The sequence below is a fragment of the Podarcis gaigeae genome (genome assembly GCF_964106915.1).
Source record: "Podarcis gaigeae genome assembly, chromosome: 3".
Classification (NCBI taxonomy): Eukaryota; Metazoa; Chordata; class Lepidosauria; order Squamata; family Lacertidae; genus Podarcis; species Podarcis gaigeae.
Genome location: NC_139680.1, coordinates 8,041,841 through 8,055,370, shown reverse-complemented (window position 1 = coordinate 8,055,370; position 13,530 = coordinate 8,041,841). Strand labels below are relative to the sequence as shown.

At 44.2% G+C, this 13,530-nt stretch overlaps 1 protein-coding gene across 1 annotated transcript; it reads left to right on the top strand.

The window, feature by feature from the left end:
* The first annotated feature begins 220 nt into the window (after positions 1 to 220).
* On the top strand, positions 221 to 2,729 carry FBXO48 (F-box protein 48). The gene is made up of 2 exons (XM_083730910.1): positions 221 to 663; positions 2,197 to 2,729. Exons 1-2 carry the CDS (start codon positions 337 to 339, stop codon positions 2,356 to 2,358), a joined length of 489 nt encoding a protein of 162 aa, XP_083587036.1. The 5' UTR covers positions 221 to 336; the 3' UTR covers positions 2,359 to 2,729.
* Positions 2,730 to 13,530: the final 10,801 nt, after the last annotated feature.

Sequence of the window (13,530 nt, the reverse complement as noted above, 5' to 3'; positions counted from 1 at the left end):
TAGTTTTTGGAGGAGGAAAACAAGAAAAAAAATATTCTGAATCTCAGAAGCCAGAACAGCAAGAGGGATCACTGCGCAGTAAAAGCAGCAATCCCTCTTGCTGTTCTGGCTTCTGGGATAGCTGCGCAGCCTGCATTCGCTCCATAAGATGCACATACATTTCCCCTTACTTTTTAGGAGGGAAAAAGTGAGTCTTATAGAGCAAAAAATACGGTAATCAGTTAAGTGTTTCTAAGCAGAATTGATGTTACAAATTCCACATCAGTTAACACAACATTCATTGATAATTCTACTTTTTCCATAAAGGGTGGTTGGTATTTTAACAATATCTGAATTATGAAGAAAGGCTCTAAGCAGACAACTTCCAGAAGAAACAAGCAGACTGTTGCCAGTACTACCTGTAAGAAATTGTCCATTCAACCCTCTGAGCAGAAGATAAAAACATGCCAAAGAGATTTTGTGCAGCTGTTCCCGCTAGAAGTCAGCTTAAAAGTTTTTAGTGAACTTGACATTCAGAGTTTATGCAATGCTGCAATGACATGCAAAAGCTGGAATCAGACCATTGAGAACTGTGATGATTTATGGAAACATCATTGCTTGACTGTAAGGGCTGTCTGTCAGCGAGAGATTGACGACGACAGAGGAAACGGTTATTCATGGAAGGTAAACATTTGACTGTTGAAACTGTGGTGGTGAATGAAGATCTTGCATTCGGATTTTCAGTCCAAGCACAATAGCACCCAAGTTGTTAGGCTCAATTGCCATTTGGTAGGGCCGTTCATCTCAAGTACCATTCCCACTTAACAAGGTGGTTTGACACACCAGGGATGTGGGTGGTGCTGTGGGTTAAACCACGGAGCCTAGGACTTGCCGATCAGAAGGTCGGCGGTTTGAATCCCCGTTGCTCGGTCCCTGCTCCTGCCAACCTAGCAGTTCGAAAGCACGTCAAAGGGCAAGTAGATAAATAGGTACCGCTCCGGCGGGAAGGTAAATGGCATTTCCGTGAGCTGTTCACCAGAAGCAGCTTAGTCAGGCTGGCCACATGACCCGGAAGCTGTACGCCAGCTCCCTCGGCCAATAAAGCGAGATGAGCGCTGCAACCCCAGAGTCGGCCACAACTGGACCTGATGGTCAGGGTTCCCTTTACCTTTACCTAGATACAGCAACATAATAGTACAGAAAAACATAGCTTAGCTCCCCGCCCCCTTTTAATCAATAAAAACAATATGTAAAAGAGAACAATGCATTCTCAAGGCTTCTGAAAATAATCATCTTTGATTATTTCTGAAAATAATCATCTCCTAACCATACATTGGATATAATAGCCCTTTGGCTAGCACAGTTGCAGCACATGTCTGGTGCCACAGTAATTACTGAATTGCTTTGCTTGTTAGGTTCTTAATCTTACCTTGCACTGCTATAAAACAAGGATATTCAACATGGTACACACATCAATATATTTTGGTTTACAACTTTCACCAGCCCCCACAACATGGCTAATGGTCAGATATGATAGGAGTTCAAAGGCTTGCAAAATCTAGACAATACCACATTGCCTAGCCTTAAGGTAAACGTTTCCATAGTCCACTAGTGGGCAGTAGTAAACCTATATCTTGAGAGTTCATTTTAACTTGCAAATACAGTGGTACCTTGGGTTACATACACTTCAGGTTACATATGCTTCAGGTTACACACTCCGCTAACCCAGAAATAGTGCTTCAGGTTAAGAACTTTGCTTCAGAATAAGAACAGAAATCGAGGCGCAGCGGCAGCAGGAGGCCCCATTAGCTAAAGTGGTGCTTCAGGTTAAGAACAGTTTCAGGTTAAGAATGGACCTCCAGAACGAATTAAGTTCTTAACCCGAGGTACCACTGTACATTTTTCTGGTGTAAGTCATTCTCAGTTTTAGGGTGTTTCCATATATAATGCTTGAATAGATCAGCAGAGCAAATGTTAAACCTATAATGGCTAGAATGTAGTCTCATTTATTTCTTTCACCTTCTCTTGTGCATTAGCAGTATTTTAACATCGTACAACCTGCATGAAAAAAAGTTCCAATGTGTCACATTTAGCAACAGGAATAAGCAGTCCTTAGTTCTATTTATGAAATGATTTGCAAACAGTGGTTACTTGTGCCCTTAAGAGGAGGGCCAATTTAATTCATTGCTCATGCCTTTCTCATATTCCCACCCTCAGGTCACGCTCCTAAGAAACTACTGGAAAAGCAAGGTGAAGTATGAATGGCTGAGTGGGAAATATAGCAATATTCATTCCCGTGTTGCCTTGCCAGAAAAGAGCATGTATCCCATGGATGTGGACACCTGGGGAGAAATCCTGGAAGCCGAACTGGAAAGATAAGATGCCCAAAGAAGGATGTTACACAGAAGGAACTAGAAATGAACTCATCTGCAGGAAAGAGTATTCTATATACAATTGTGGCAGCTCTATACATTGCTGTTGTTTTGTTTTGCATTTTCAGAGCTGCTGTTATTTAATTGCTTATTTTAAAGTTTGAAACACAGTGACTGTGTATTTCTCTTCTTGGACTACTCTCTCAAAATGTACTTTGCAAATTATGTCAAAACATGTTTGAAAGCTGGAATGTTATTATATTCTGCCTTAACCTGTTGCAGGAATTAGTTGGAAGGGAAGCTTAGGATGACATAGTAATGAAAAGAAAAGGAACATGCCGGCTGCATGAATAAAGTCATCAGAAGGATTTTGATATACATCTGGAATAAGAGAAAGAACATTTGTAATTCATTGTCTGTTTCCATGCAGTTTTCTGGTTCACATTATTATCTGGTATGCTGGGCCAGAGGAAAAGGTTGAGAAACAGAGCCATCCTATACCTGAGAGCTGGTAGTTAATGGTTTGTGGGATTTGATGGAAGCCCTACCATACTGCATGAACTTGAGCTACACTTCTAGCACAAAGGATACACCAGCAGAATATCCAAGATAGGCCAGTGGAACTGCTAGCATGGCTAAAATGGTGTGGAGAGGTGGGTGTGATGGATGGCACAGAGGAGGTGCACACTTACGCTGTACAGTGGTGCCCTGCAAGACGAATGCCTCGCAAGACGGAAAACCCGCTAGACGAAAGGGTTTTCCGTTTTGGAGGCGCTTCGCAAAACGAATTTCCCTATGGGCTTGCTTCACAAGACGAAAATGTCTTGCGAGTTCCTGCGGGGTTTTTTCCCTCCCCCCCCTTTTTCTAAGCCGCTAATCCACTTATCAGCTGATCCGATAAGCCGATAAAAGCTGCTAAGCCGCTAATAGCGCTAAGCCGCTAAGCCGTCAATGGGCTTGCTTCGCAAGACGACAAAACTGCTAGACGAAGAGACTCGCGGAACGGATTAATTTCATCTTGCGAGGCACCACTGTATCTTAAACTATGACAGACCATGATCACATCCCACCTATGGTGCATCTTTGCAGCAGCTAAGAACATAAGATCCAAACAAGACCCTGCTGGATCAGGCCAGTCTAGTCCAATCACCATCTGATTGGTGATTGTTTTCACCAATCAGATACTTATTTTGGGCTAAGCAGATGCTCATGGGAAACCAAGGAGAAGAACATGAGCACAAGAGCACCTCTCATGGTTTTCAGCAGCTGGTATTCAGAAGCATTGCTGCCTCCAGAAATATTACAAAGAATTTTCATCTCGTTGACTTCAGTGTGGGGCAGTGAGAGGGGGAGAAGGATTTTTAAAAGAGGCCTCGTATCAGCAAACCCTGTGTCCATGGGTTGTCATCCCAGTGCTAAGGTTCCCTCAGCACAAGGATTTTCCTTGCACAACAGAACCCTCTCTCCCTCTCCTTCCCTATGCGCTTCCTAAATCTGTTCTGGGGTTTCCCCCAACCTTTCAGAGCAGATTTGGAGACAGAGGACAGTGCATGTAGAGGAAGAGAAGGGGGAATCCCCATTGCGCTAGTGGAAATATTTTTTTGTGGCGGATTCCACTAGCACAACCACAGTGGTACCTCGGGTTAAGTACTTAATTCATTCTGGAGGTCCGTTCTTAACCTGAAACTGTTCTTAACCTGAAGCACCACTTTAGCTAATGGGGCCTCCCACTGCCGCTGCACAATTTCTGTTCTCATCCTGAAGCAAAGTTCTTAACCTGAGGCAATATTTCTGGGTTAGCAGAGTCTGTAACCTGAAGCGTATTTAACCTGAAGCGTATGTAACCCGAGGTACCACTGTATTTAGTTGCATACAACCCCAGGTTACCATGACAGAACAGAGGATATGCTGTAACTATACCACCCGTATATGTACCCCACATACCAGTAGATCCAAACCGTACATTTAAAGCACACCCATTTAAAGCTCACGACTTCTCCCAAAGACTCCTGGGAATGGTAGTTTGTTAAGGTTGCTGGGAATTTGTAGTTCTGTGTTTAAATGTGTGTGTCGGGGGGGAGGTGTCCTTTATCTCTCTGCCCTCAATGTGTAAATCCTTAGAGCTCATGAGCGAGCTCTGGTTGTAGACAAAAGGGAGAAAAGAGAATGTAGAAAGCTGCCTTATACCAAAGCAGGCCACTGGTCTATCAAGGTCAGTATTGCCTTCAGCAATTGGCAGAAGTGCTCCAAATGCATAGGGAACAGACATTTTCCAAAAATATTTGGAAGATTAATAATAACTGTACCCAGTAATCTGAGAGCAATACCATGTAACTCAATGGAACATTTCTGAGTAGACGTGCATTGTATTGTACATTTTTGGTTTCTAAATGTTTTCATATATTTTCATGGTAAAGGTAAAGGGACCCCTGACCATTAGGTCCAGTCGTGACCGACTCTGGGGTTGCGGCGCTCATCTCGCTTTACTGGCCGAGGGAGCCGGCGTACAGCTTCCGGGTCATGTGGCCAGCATGACTAAGCCGCTTCTGGCGAGCCAGAGCAGCGCACGGAAACGCCGTTTACCTTCCCGCCGGAGCAGTACCTATTTATCTACTTGCACTTTGACGTGCTTTCGAACTGCTAGGTTGGCAGGAGCAGGGACCGAGCCACGGGAGCTCACCCCGTTGCAGGGATTTGAACCGCCGACCTTCTGATCAGCAAGTCCTAGGCTCTGTGGTTTAAGCCACAGTGCCCCCTGCGTCCCATTTTCATGGTACAGAAGATAAATTTTGAGAAAACAATTGCTGCAACAGTAAACAACAAATAACTTGTCCTGACAGAATTACAGACTTTTATCATGCCATATGTTCAAATTTCATTTGATTACTCTAGGAGATCACCAGATAACTAGGAGGTAAAATAATATAGAGTGGCTTACGGTGGTTTGGAATGCAATCCTATACCCCAGGGATGGGAAACCTTTTTCAGCCTGGGGGTTGCAACCTCATCTGAGCTACCTTCCATGGAACATGCCAGTAGTGAATGTTGCCTAGTGCAAAAGTAGGCAGAAGAACAAATGTGAATTTTACCTTTGTACAGTAGTCTAGTTTTGACACACTCACAAACAACAGCATCTTCCATCAAGGCAAGTAAGAAGTGTTATACTAGAGTTCAAGGACATATTCCAGCCAGGCCAGTTTGATTACTATCCCAAGTAATCAAATGATTGCAGCACTTTGTAGAGAGCAAGGTTTCTGTAGAGCAAGAGGCCTTCAGCACAACTTCTGCCATACTTATAAGGTATTCTTGTCTCAATCTCATGCTACAATCACGAATGATTTGAGGTTGTTTCTGTGAAAAACTCTGGAGGAAGAGAGAGATAAGCACTAGCTGTGAGCTGCCTAGGCCTTGTATGATGCAGGTATCTCTGGGGATCTGATGTGGGGCAGCGTATCTATCGGCTGCTGTGCTCCTTCCTTCCACCTCTGTTCCACTTGTGCATCTGTAAGTAAATCAAATATTGCAAAAGCAGCAAAAGCGGACCCTCCAAGTGTCCCTGTTTTCTAGAGTGACTCCTCTAATATTAACCATCTTTGACCTTGTGGTGGTGGGGAGAGGCTTCTTGCTAATGCTGCTCTTGGGTCGGTGCTGCCCAGATGGCATTAACATCTCAGATAACTACAATCAGCAGAGGAGGCCCTGTTGGTGATGCTGTTGGATGTTGCCCAGTTGGCATGAACCTGCGACAGGGCATACTTGATGAAGGTTCCACTCTCCCTGGTGAAGCATGTCTGTCTCCTTCATTAATGGTCAGATATCCGATGGTCGAAAGACACTGTTCCTGGCAACCTTGAAATTCTTAGCTGTGATGGCTACTTTGAGATGTTCGTAATGTTCTTAAGTACATTCAATAATATTTTACTAATTTGTTCTTCACCACCCTGTGCTCATTTGGGAAGAAGGTCAGGGAAAACATTTAATAAATAATGAATTTTTTTTAAATGGAAGCCAAACCAGATAATGGGATTTATGATGACAGATAATGGGAGAATGAGGAATACAAAGTGAGGTTGCAGGGAACCAGGCAAAGGGCCTTCTTGGTAGTGGCACCCACCCTGTGGAACGCCCTCCCATCAGATGTCAAGGAAAATAAACAACTATCTGACTTTTAGAAGACACCTGAAGGCAACCCTGTTTAGGGAAGTTTTTAACGTTTGATGTTTTATCGTGTTTTTAATATTCTGTTGGGAGCTGCCCAGATGGGCGGGGAATAAGTAAATAAATAGATAGATAGATAGATAGTAATAATAATTATATTTTGTTTAAGCTGAGGACAGCAGCCATGAAGCAATGAAATAACCAAGATAGCACAGAAACACAGACAGTGGTGTAGAGTTTGCACAGCCTCAGTGACCTTTTTATAACTCTGAGACCAACACATCATATTGTAGTACAAAAAATAGGATGAGTTCCGGTTTCCTTGGTTTGCAACACTACAGCATATTTTTAGAGGAAAGAGCCTGGGTGGTAGGAACCACACAGCAATTATCATGAAGACATTAGCTAAATGAGCAAGCTTTATCTTCCTCCTCTCTCTTCCCTTTTCATTGTGGAACCACTGACACATCTGTAGTCCTGTCAGCATTGATGACTTACAGGAAAGGCTAGCAATGAGTAGTTTCCCCTTAAAACATTAATTTTTAGAACTCAGAAATAATGATGAAACATGTACATGATTAAGGGTTGAGGCATGGTGTACGTGAACCTGACCACTTTCCCCATTTTTTAAAAAAACATTCTTGCTGCTGCTGTTGTAATCATTCCTTGAGTCCAAAATGAGAAATTTGTTCAGGGACATGAAATTATACTACATGTAAGGTTGTGGCATTCAGAGGCACTGTGCTGTGATGACCTCCAGTTCCACACTTTATGAAATTGTCAGAATTTCATATTTGCGGACATTAACTATTTACCAGTACTGGAAAGCTTTAGTGCTCACTTGTTTTAATGTTTTGCCCTCTGTTCTTCTAACTGCCCAATTTAATAAGATTCTGCTTAAGTTAAATATGTTGTCTTTGTGGAACTGGAATGATGAATCTGTTGGTCATCTCCTTTTTACACTGCAGGGAGGCCAGAGAGAGGCTGATTCTTCCAGAAATTTAGTACTCTTTCCAGATATTTTGATATTGTCTGTTCATTTGATGATTCTGGCTATGTTACTGATAAGGGAACTGAATTCAGTGAGCTAGTCATCAGTACAAATTAGGAAGCAGATAATAAAGTCAGAACTTCCTTTTGCTCCCTTTATAAATTCGCCTGGTTTCTTTTTATGCTTTTGACTTATGGTGTTGGAGGAGACTCTTGAGAGTCCCATGGACTGCAAGAAGATCAAACCTCTCCATTCTGAAGGAAATCAGCCCTGAGTGCTCACTGGAAGGACAGATCCTGAAGCTGAGGCTCCAATACTTTGGCCACCTTATGAGAAGAGAAGACTCCCTGGAAAAGACCCTGATGTTGGGAAAGATGGAGGGTACAAGGAGAAGGGGATGACAGAGGACGAGATGGTTGGACAGTGTTCTCGAAGCTACCAGCATGAGTTTGATCAAACTGCGGGAGGCAGTGGAAGACAGGAGTGCCAGGAGTGCTCTGGTCCAGGGGGTCACGAAGAGTCGGACACGACTAAATGACTAAACAACAACAACAATTCTGTTTGTAACACATTTCATTGTTCTTTGGCATAATGAATTTATGCATTCATTCAAGCAGGTATGTCACACAGCTTTACTAAGTTTTGGGGTACACTGCACTATATCAATCCCACTTTTAACAAAGAATTTCCCCACTCACTCTGGGGAAAGAAACCCGAGAATATTGATTTCTATCATTCTGTCTGTGCAGTATCATGCTCTTTTTAGCAGCGGCGTGTGCACACATTTTCAAGCTTACCTACTACAACCAAAGTGGCTGATATACTCAGAAAGGTACTTCTGGATCAGGTACTACATTCTGTGGGCCATCTGCGTTGTGGTTTTCATCTTGACACACTCAGTCCTGCCCTTTAGCATACATTCATTCTGTTACACCCCAAGGTCCATGAGCAGTGCGATATTCCAGGCCTTTCCCAGGGTTGTCTCCATTGGAAAGAGCAAGGCACAGCAGAGGCTAGTGTCTTTAAGAAATATGTTCTATTAGCACATATTTATACCTGGAAATCTGCAATGGAGGGGGTGCAGAACCCCAAGTGTCTCCTGTTGCTCCTGTCATAGCTTCAGCAAGCTGGGGTTCAAAGCAGCAGTTAGACATGGCTCCTAGTATCTGTGTTGCAGCACCTCCAGTCAATCAGTCAGTCAGTTTTATTGCACATAGCCAAAGGCTGCCGCAATGTGCAATGTACAATGCACCTCCAGTCAGTAAAAGGCAAAGGTAAAAAGGCCAAGGACCCCTGGATGGTTAAGTCCAGTCAAAGGCGACTATGGGGTTGCGGCGCTCATCTCGCTTTCAGGATGAGAGTGCTGGCGTTTGTCCACAGACAGCTTTCTGGGTCATGTGGCCAGCATGACTAAACTGCTTCTGGTGCAACGGGACACCGTGACGGAAACCAGAACACGTGGAAACCCCGTTTACCTTCCCGCTGCAGCGGTACCTATTTATCTACTTGCACTGGTGTGCTTTCGAACTGCTAGGTGGGCAGGAGCTGGGACAGAGCAATGGGAGCTTGCCCCGTCGCGGGGATTCAAACCGTCAACCTTCCCATCGGCAAGTCCAAGAGGCTCAGTGGTCAGTAGCCAATACAGCTCTGACCTCCAGCCCCAGTGTGGACTTCTGACCTGCCCAGCAGTTTGTGGAGGCCTGGCCTTTGTCCTCCTCCTTCTTCCCAGCACACCACTTTCTCTTGTCAGCTCACAGTCCTCCGCGTCACCTTGGCAACCCCTGTTTTGCACAGACCTGTGAACTTTCTGTGTAGGTGCCTGGCCATTGTTTCATAAGGGTTTGCATTCAAGCAGCCCAGCCAGGAATTCCTTTTCTGGCACATTTCTGTACCTTGCATTTTCATTTCCTCGCTAGATTCTGACATTCATTACTTTATTGGGTTCAGAGGTGCACTCCCCAAAAACTTATAACAATACATTGGCGAATATCAATCAGGTGGCACTGTAGGGGTCTATATTAGATGGCACAAGTCAAAGAGGGGATGCAATGCATCCATACCAGTGGCAGCGGAACCCGTTGTGCTGCCCTAAATCTGCTTCTATCAACAGCCCCTGCAGCCAGCCTTGACCTACTTACTATTCAAGCTCATCCAAACCAGACTGAAGTGCTAGATACTGCAGTGCATTTTCCAAACCAGGCTTCCTCAACCTCGGCCCTCCAGATGTTTTTGGCTTACAACTCCCATGATCCCTAGCTAGCAGGACCAGTGGGAATTGTAGTCTCAAAACATCTGGAGGGCTGAGGTTGAGGAAGCCTGTTCTAAACCATGGTTAGCAAACCTAAGGTTTCTCTAGGTGGTGTTGGGACTCCTGTTCCCATCAGCCCTCGCCAGCATGACCAATGGCCAGGGATGATGGAAGTTGCAGTCCAGTGACATCTGGAGGCCCAGATCACCCAGGAACAGCTGTTATAGACAACAAGAGACCAGGAGCAATGAGGCTTCCCTTCTCCTTTAAGGGTTAGTGTCGAAGATGTGAGGGAGAAAAATAGATTCAATGGAACTTCCATCATCATTTACTGCACAGTTTATTTGATTCTCATAACTCCTTATCAATGATTCAGTCTTTTCACAGACTGGATGTTATTCAGAGCAAATCCTGACCATTTTATGGCCAAGACCAAAAAAGAAGATCTGCTTATCTCAGCATTAACCATTTCTTTCTATCTGGTGATTAAGCTACTTCATGAGATAGACTGGAGTTGTGAAATTCAAACTAATGAGTATCGAACTCATTCCACTTTCACACAGCTTACATAAGTTCATCCGCCTATCCTTTTTGCACAAGATGTGTGTGGTATCTGTTTCATTTTTTAAGTGGAGCTCATTATAAGTATGTAGAAGCTTCTATGAGTTGGGCTTGTACTGGGAGACCCAGGTTTGTGTTCTGGCTCAGCCATGAAGTTCATTGGGTATCCCTGAGCTAGTCACTACCTCTCATTTTATTTTATTTTATTTTATTATAAGGTGCTTTGAAATTATTCTGTGAAAACTGAAAATTCAGAAATTGTTTGCTTGTGCAAAAACAAAGATAAAATAAAATGTTTCCAATGATAAAATTGGAAATATGTAAATATATGCACAATGTACATAATTTGAAGTTAGCAACAGTGTTGTAGAACAGTGTTGTAGCCAAATGAATCAACTTGGTGGCCAGTCCTAAGGGTTTTAAATCCTAATTTAACACATGCTTTGTTGCCTTCTCCTACTCCAAACCACTTGTTTAATTGGGGTTTTTAAACCTTAATTAAACATATGGGATGGAGGCAGCAGTAGTGAAGTCGCAAGATTGGCCCCACTACTGTGTCTGCACCACGTGGAGTTCCCCTTGGCCTCACCCCTCTCCCTCTCCCTCTCAGTAACCAGCAGCGATGTGTAGCACTGGGAAACCAGGTAACAATGCTGCCCTGCCCATGCCACCTTGTTGATCACTTTGGAAAAGTACGGCGAGGGAAGGAAAGAAGGGGAAGAGATTTCTAAGACAATTGCTTGTACAGTGTGCTTTAAGAAAGCCAGACAGCCTGTCTTCAAAGTGTTGCAAAGCACCACCATATTGGGGGAATGCTGTGGTAGCTAGACAGGAGTTGAGCTTTGCTCAGTGACAGCTCCAGCTTCCAATCCAGGACTAGAATCCAGTCACAGTGCTTGGGGAGGAGGGATGGTGAATTGTTAAAGCTAGTTAGTTGGAAGTCACCTTTTCTTTTAATCTTTTTTAAATTTTCTTCTTCTTTTTATTTTCTCTTTTTCCTTTTTCTTAGGAGAGTATAGTGCTTATATTTTTTTATTGCAGTTTATGTCATTATGTTTGTACAGTGGTACCTCTGGAATGCAACGGGATCTGTTCCGGAGCCCCGTTTGTATCCAGAGCAGAATGCAACCCGTGTCTGCGCATCTCCGCGTGCGTGGGTCGTGATTCGCCGCTTCTGCGTATGTGCATGACCTCATTTTGAGCGTCTGCGCATGCGTGAGAAGCGAAACCCAGAAGTAATGCATTCCGTTGCTTCCGGGTCGCCGCAGAGCGCAACCTGTAAACGCTCAACCTGAAGCGACTTTAACCCGAGGTATGACTGTATCTATGTATTTCTGGCTTTATTCTGTTTATTTGTATGATTTGTATTTTTTCTGTTTAATTATATGATGCATAAGTATAAATAAAGTAAAAAATACTCCAAAAGAAAAAGAAAAAAGCAGGAAAAACCCAGAGTGGAGGGTTCCGGAAAGCTGGAAGGGGCAGCAGATCCTGCCTCCGTGAGCCTGATATTCCTATCCATGCTGTAACCCAGCACCCTTGACAAACGACAGTTCTGGGTGGGAGCCATTTTCTGGTTCACTTCAGGCAGCAAGGTGTCTTGGGCCAGCCCTAGTTAGAATCATAGAATCCTAGAGTTGGAAGAGACCACAAGGGCCATCGAGTCCAACCCCCTGCCAAGCAGGAAACACCATCAGAGCACTCCTGACATATGGTTGTCAAGCCTCTGCTTAAAGACCTCCAAAGAAGGAGACTCCACCACACTCCTTGGCAGCAAATTCCACTGTCAAACAGCTCTTACTGTCAGGAAGTTCTTCCTAATGTTTAGGTGGAATCTTCTTTCTTATAGTTTGGATCCATTGCTCCGTGTCCGCTTCTCTGGAGCAGCAGAAAACAACCTTTCTCCCTCCTCTATGTGACATCCTTTTATATATTTGAACATGGCTGTGGGTAAAAGCCTCAGCGCCTAGGGCTTGCCGATCGAAAGGTCGGCGGTTCGAATCCCCGCGGCGGGGTGCGCTCCCGTTGCTCGGTCCCAGCGCCTGCCAACCTAGCAGTTCGAAAGCACCCTCGGGTGCAAGTAGATAAATAGGGACCGCTTTCTAGCGGGAAGGTAAACGGCGTTTCCGTGTGCAGCTCTGGCTCGCCAGAGCAGTGATGTCACACTGGCCACGTGACCCGGAAGTGTCTTCGGACAGCGCTGGCCCCTGGCCTCTTGAGTGAGATGGGCGCACAACCCCAGAGTCTGGCAAGACTGGCCCGTACGGGCAGGGGTACCTTTACCTTTACCTTTTTATCATATCACCCCTTAACCTCCTCTTATCCAGGCTAAACATGCCCAGCTCCCTTAGCCGTTCCTCATAGGGCATCGTTTCCAGGCCTTTGACCATTTTGGTTGCCCTCCTCTGGACACGTTCCAGTTTGTCAGTGTCCTTCTTGAACTGTGGTGCCCAGAACTGGACACTGTACTCCAGGTGAGGTCTGACCAGAGCAGAATACAGTGGCACTATTACTTCCCTTGATCTAGATGCTATACTCCTATTGATGCAGCCCAGAATTGCATTGGCTTTTTTAGCTGCCGCGTCACACTGTTGGCTCATGTCAAGTTTGTGGTCAACCAAGACTCCTAGATCCTTTTCACATGTACTGCTCTCAAGCCAGGTGTCACCCATCTTGTATTTGTGCCTCTCATTTTTTTTTGCCCAGGTGCAATACTTTACATTTCTCCCTGTTAAAATTCATCTTGCTTGTTTTGGCCCAGTTCTCTAATCTGTCAAGGTCGTTTTGAAGTGTGATCCTGTCCTCTGGGGTGTTAGCCACCCCTCCCAGTTTGGTGTCATCTGCAAATTTGATCAGGATGCCCTTGAGTCCATCATCCAAGTCGTTGATAAAGATGTTGAATAAACATCCCCATCATAACTTTGGGTTACAGCTTTGGCTTAAAGTTACAAGCCATACTCGTATCTAGAATAGCGGCCTGAAGCCTGTGGCTTATTCAGTGACCACAGTAGTGCTGGCTGTGTGGATGTGGGTGCGTATGAGACAGAGCGTGTGTATTTTTATACATGTATGTATTTTAAAAATAATAATCCTCACCATTCTTCTCATTGGCTCATCAAAGAAAGAAAGGAAGGAAGAAATAGACAGAAAAGCAAGTTTGTTCATTTTTCATATATATATATATATATATATATATATATATATATATATATATATATATA

Coding starts and splice junctions, on each gene's coding strand:
- FBXO48 (XM_083730910.1), top strand. CDS start 337: ATGAAGAAAGGCTCTAAGCAGACAACTTCCAGAAGAAACAAGCAGACT. Junction 664..2,196: donor GAAACGGTTATTCATGGAAG/GTAAACATTTGA, acceptor TCCCACCCTCAG/GTCACGCTCCTAAGAAACTA.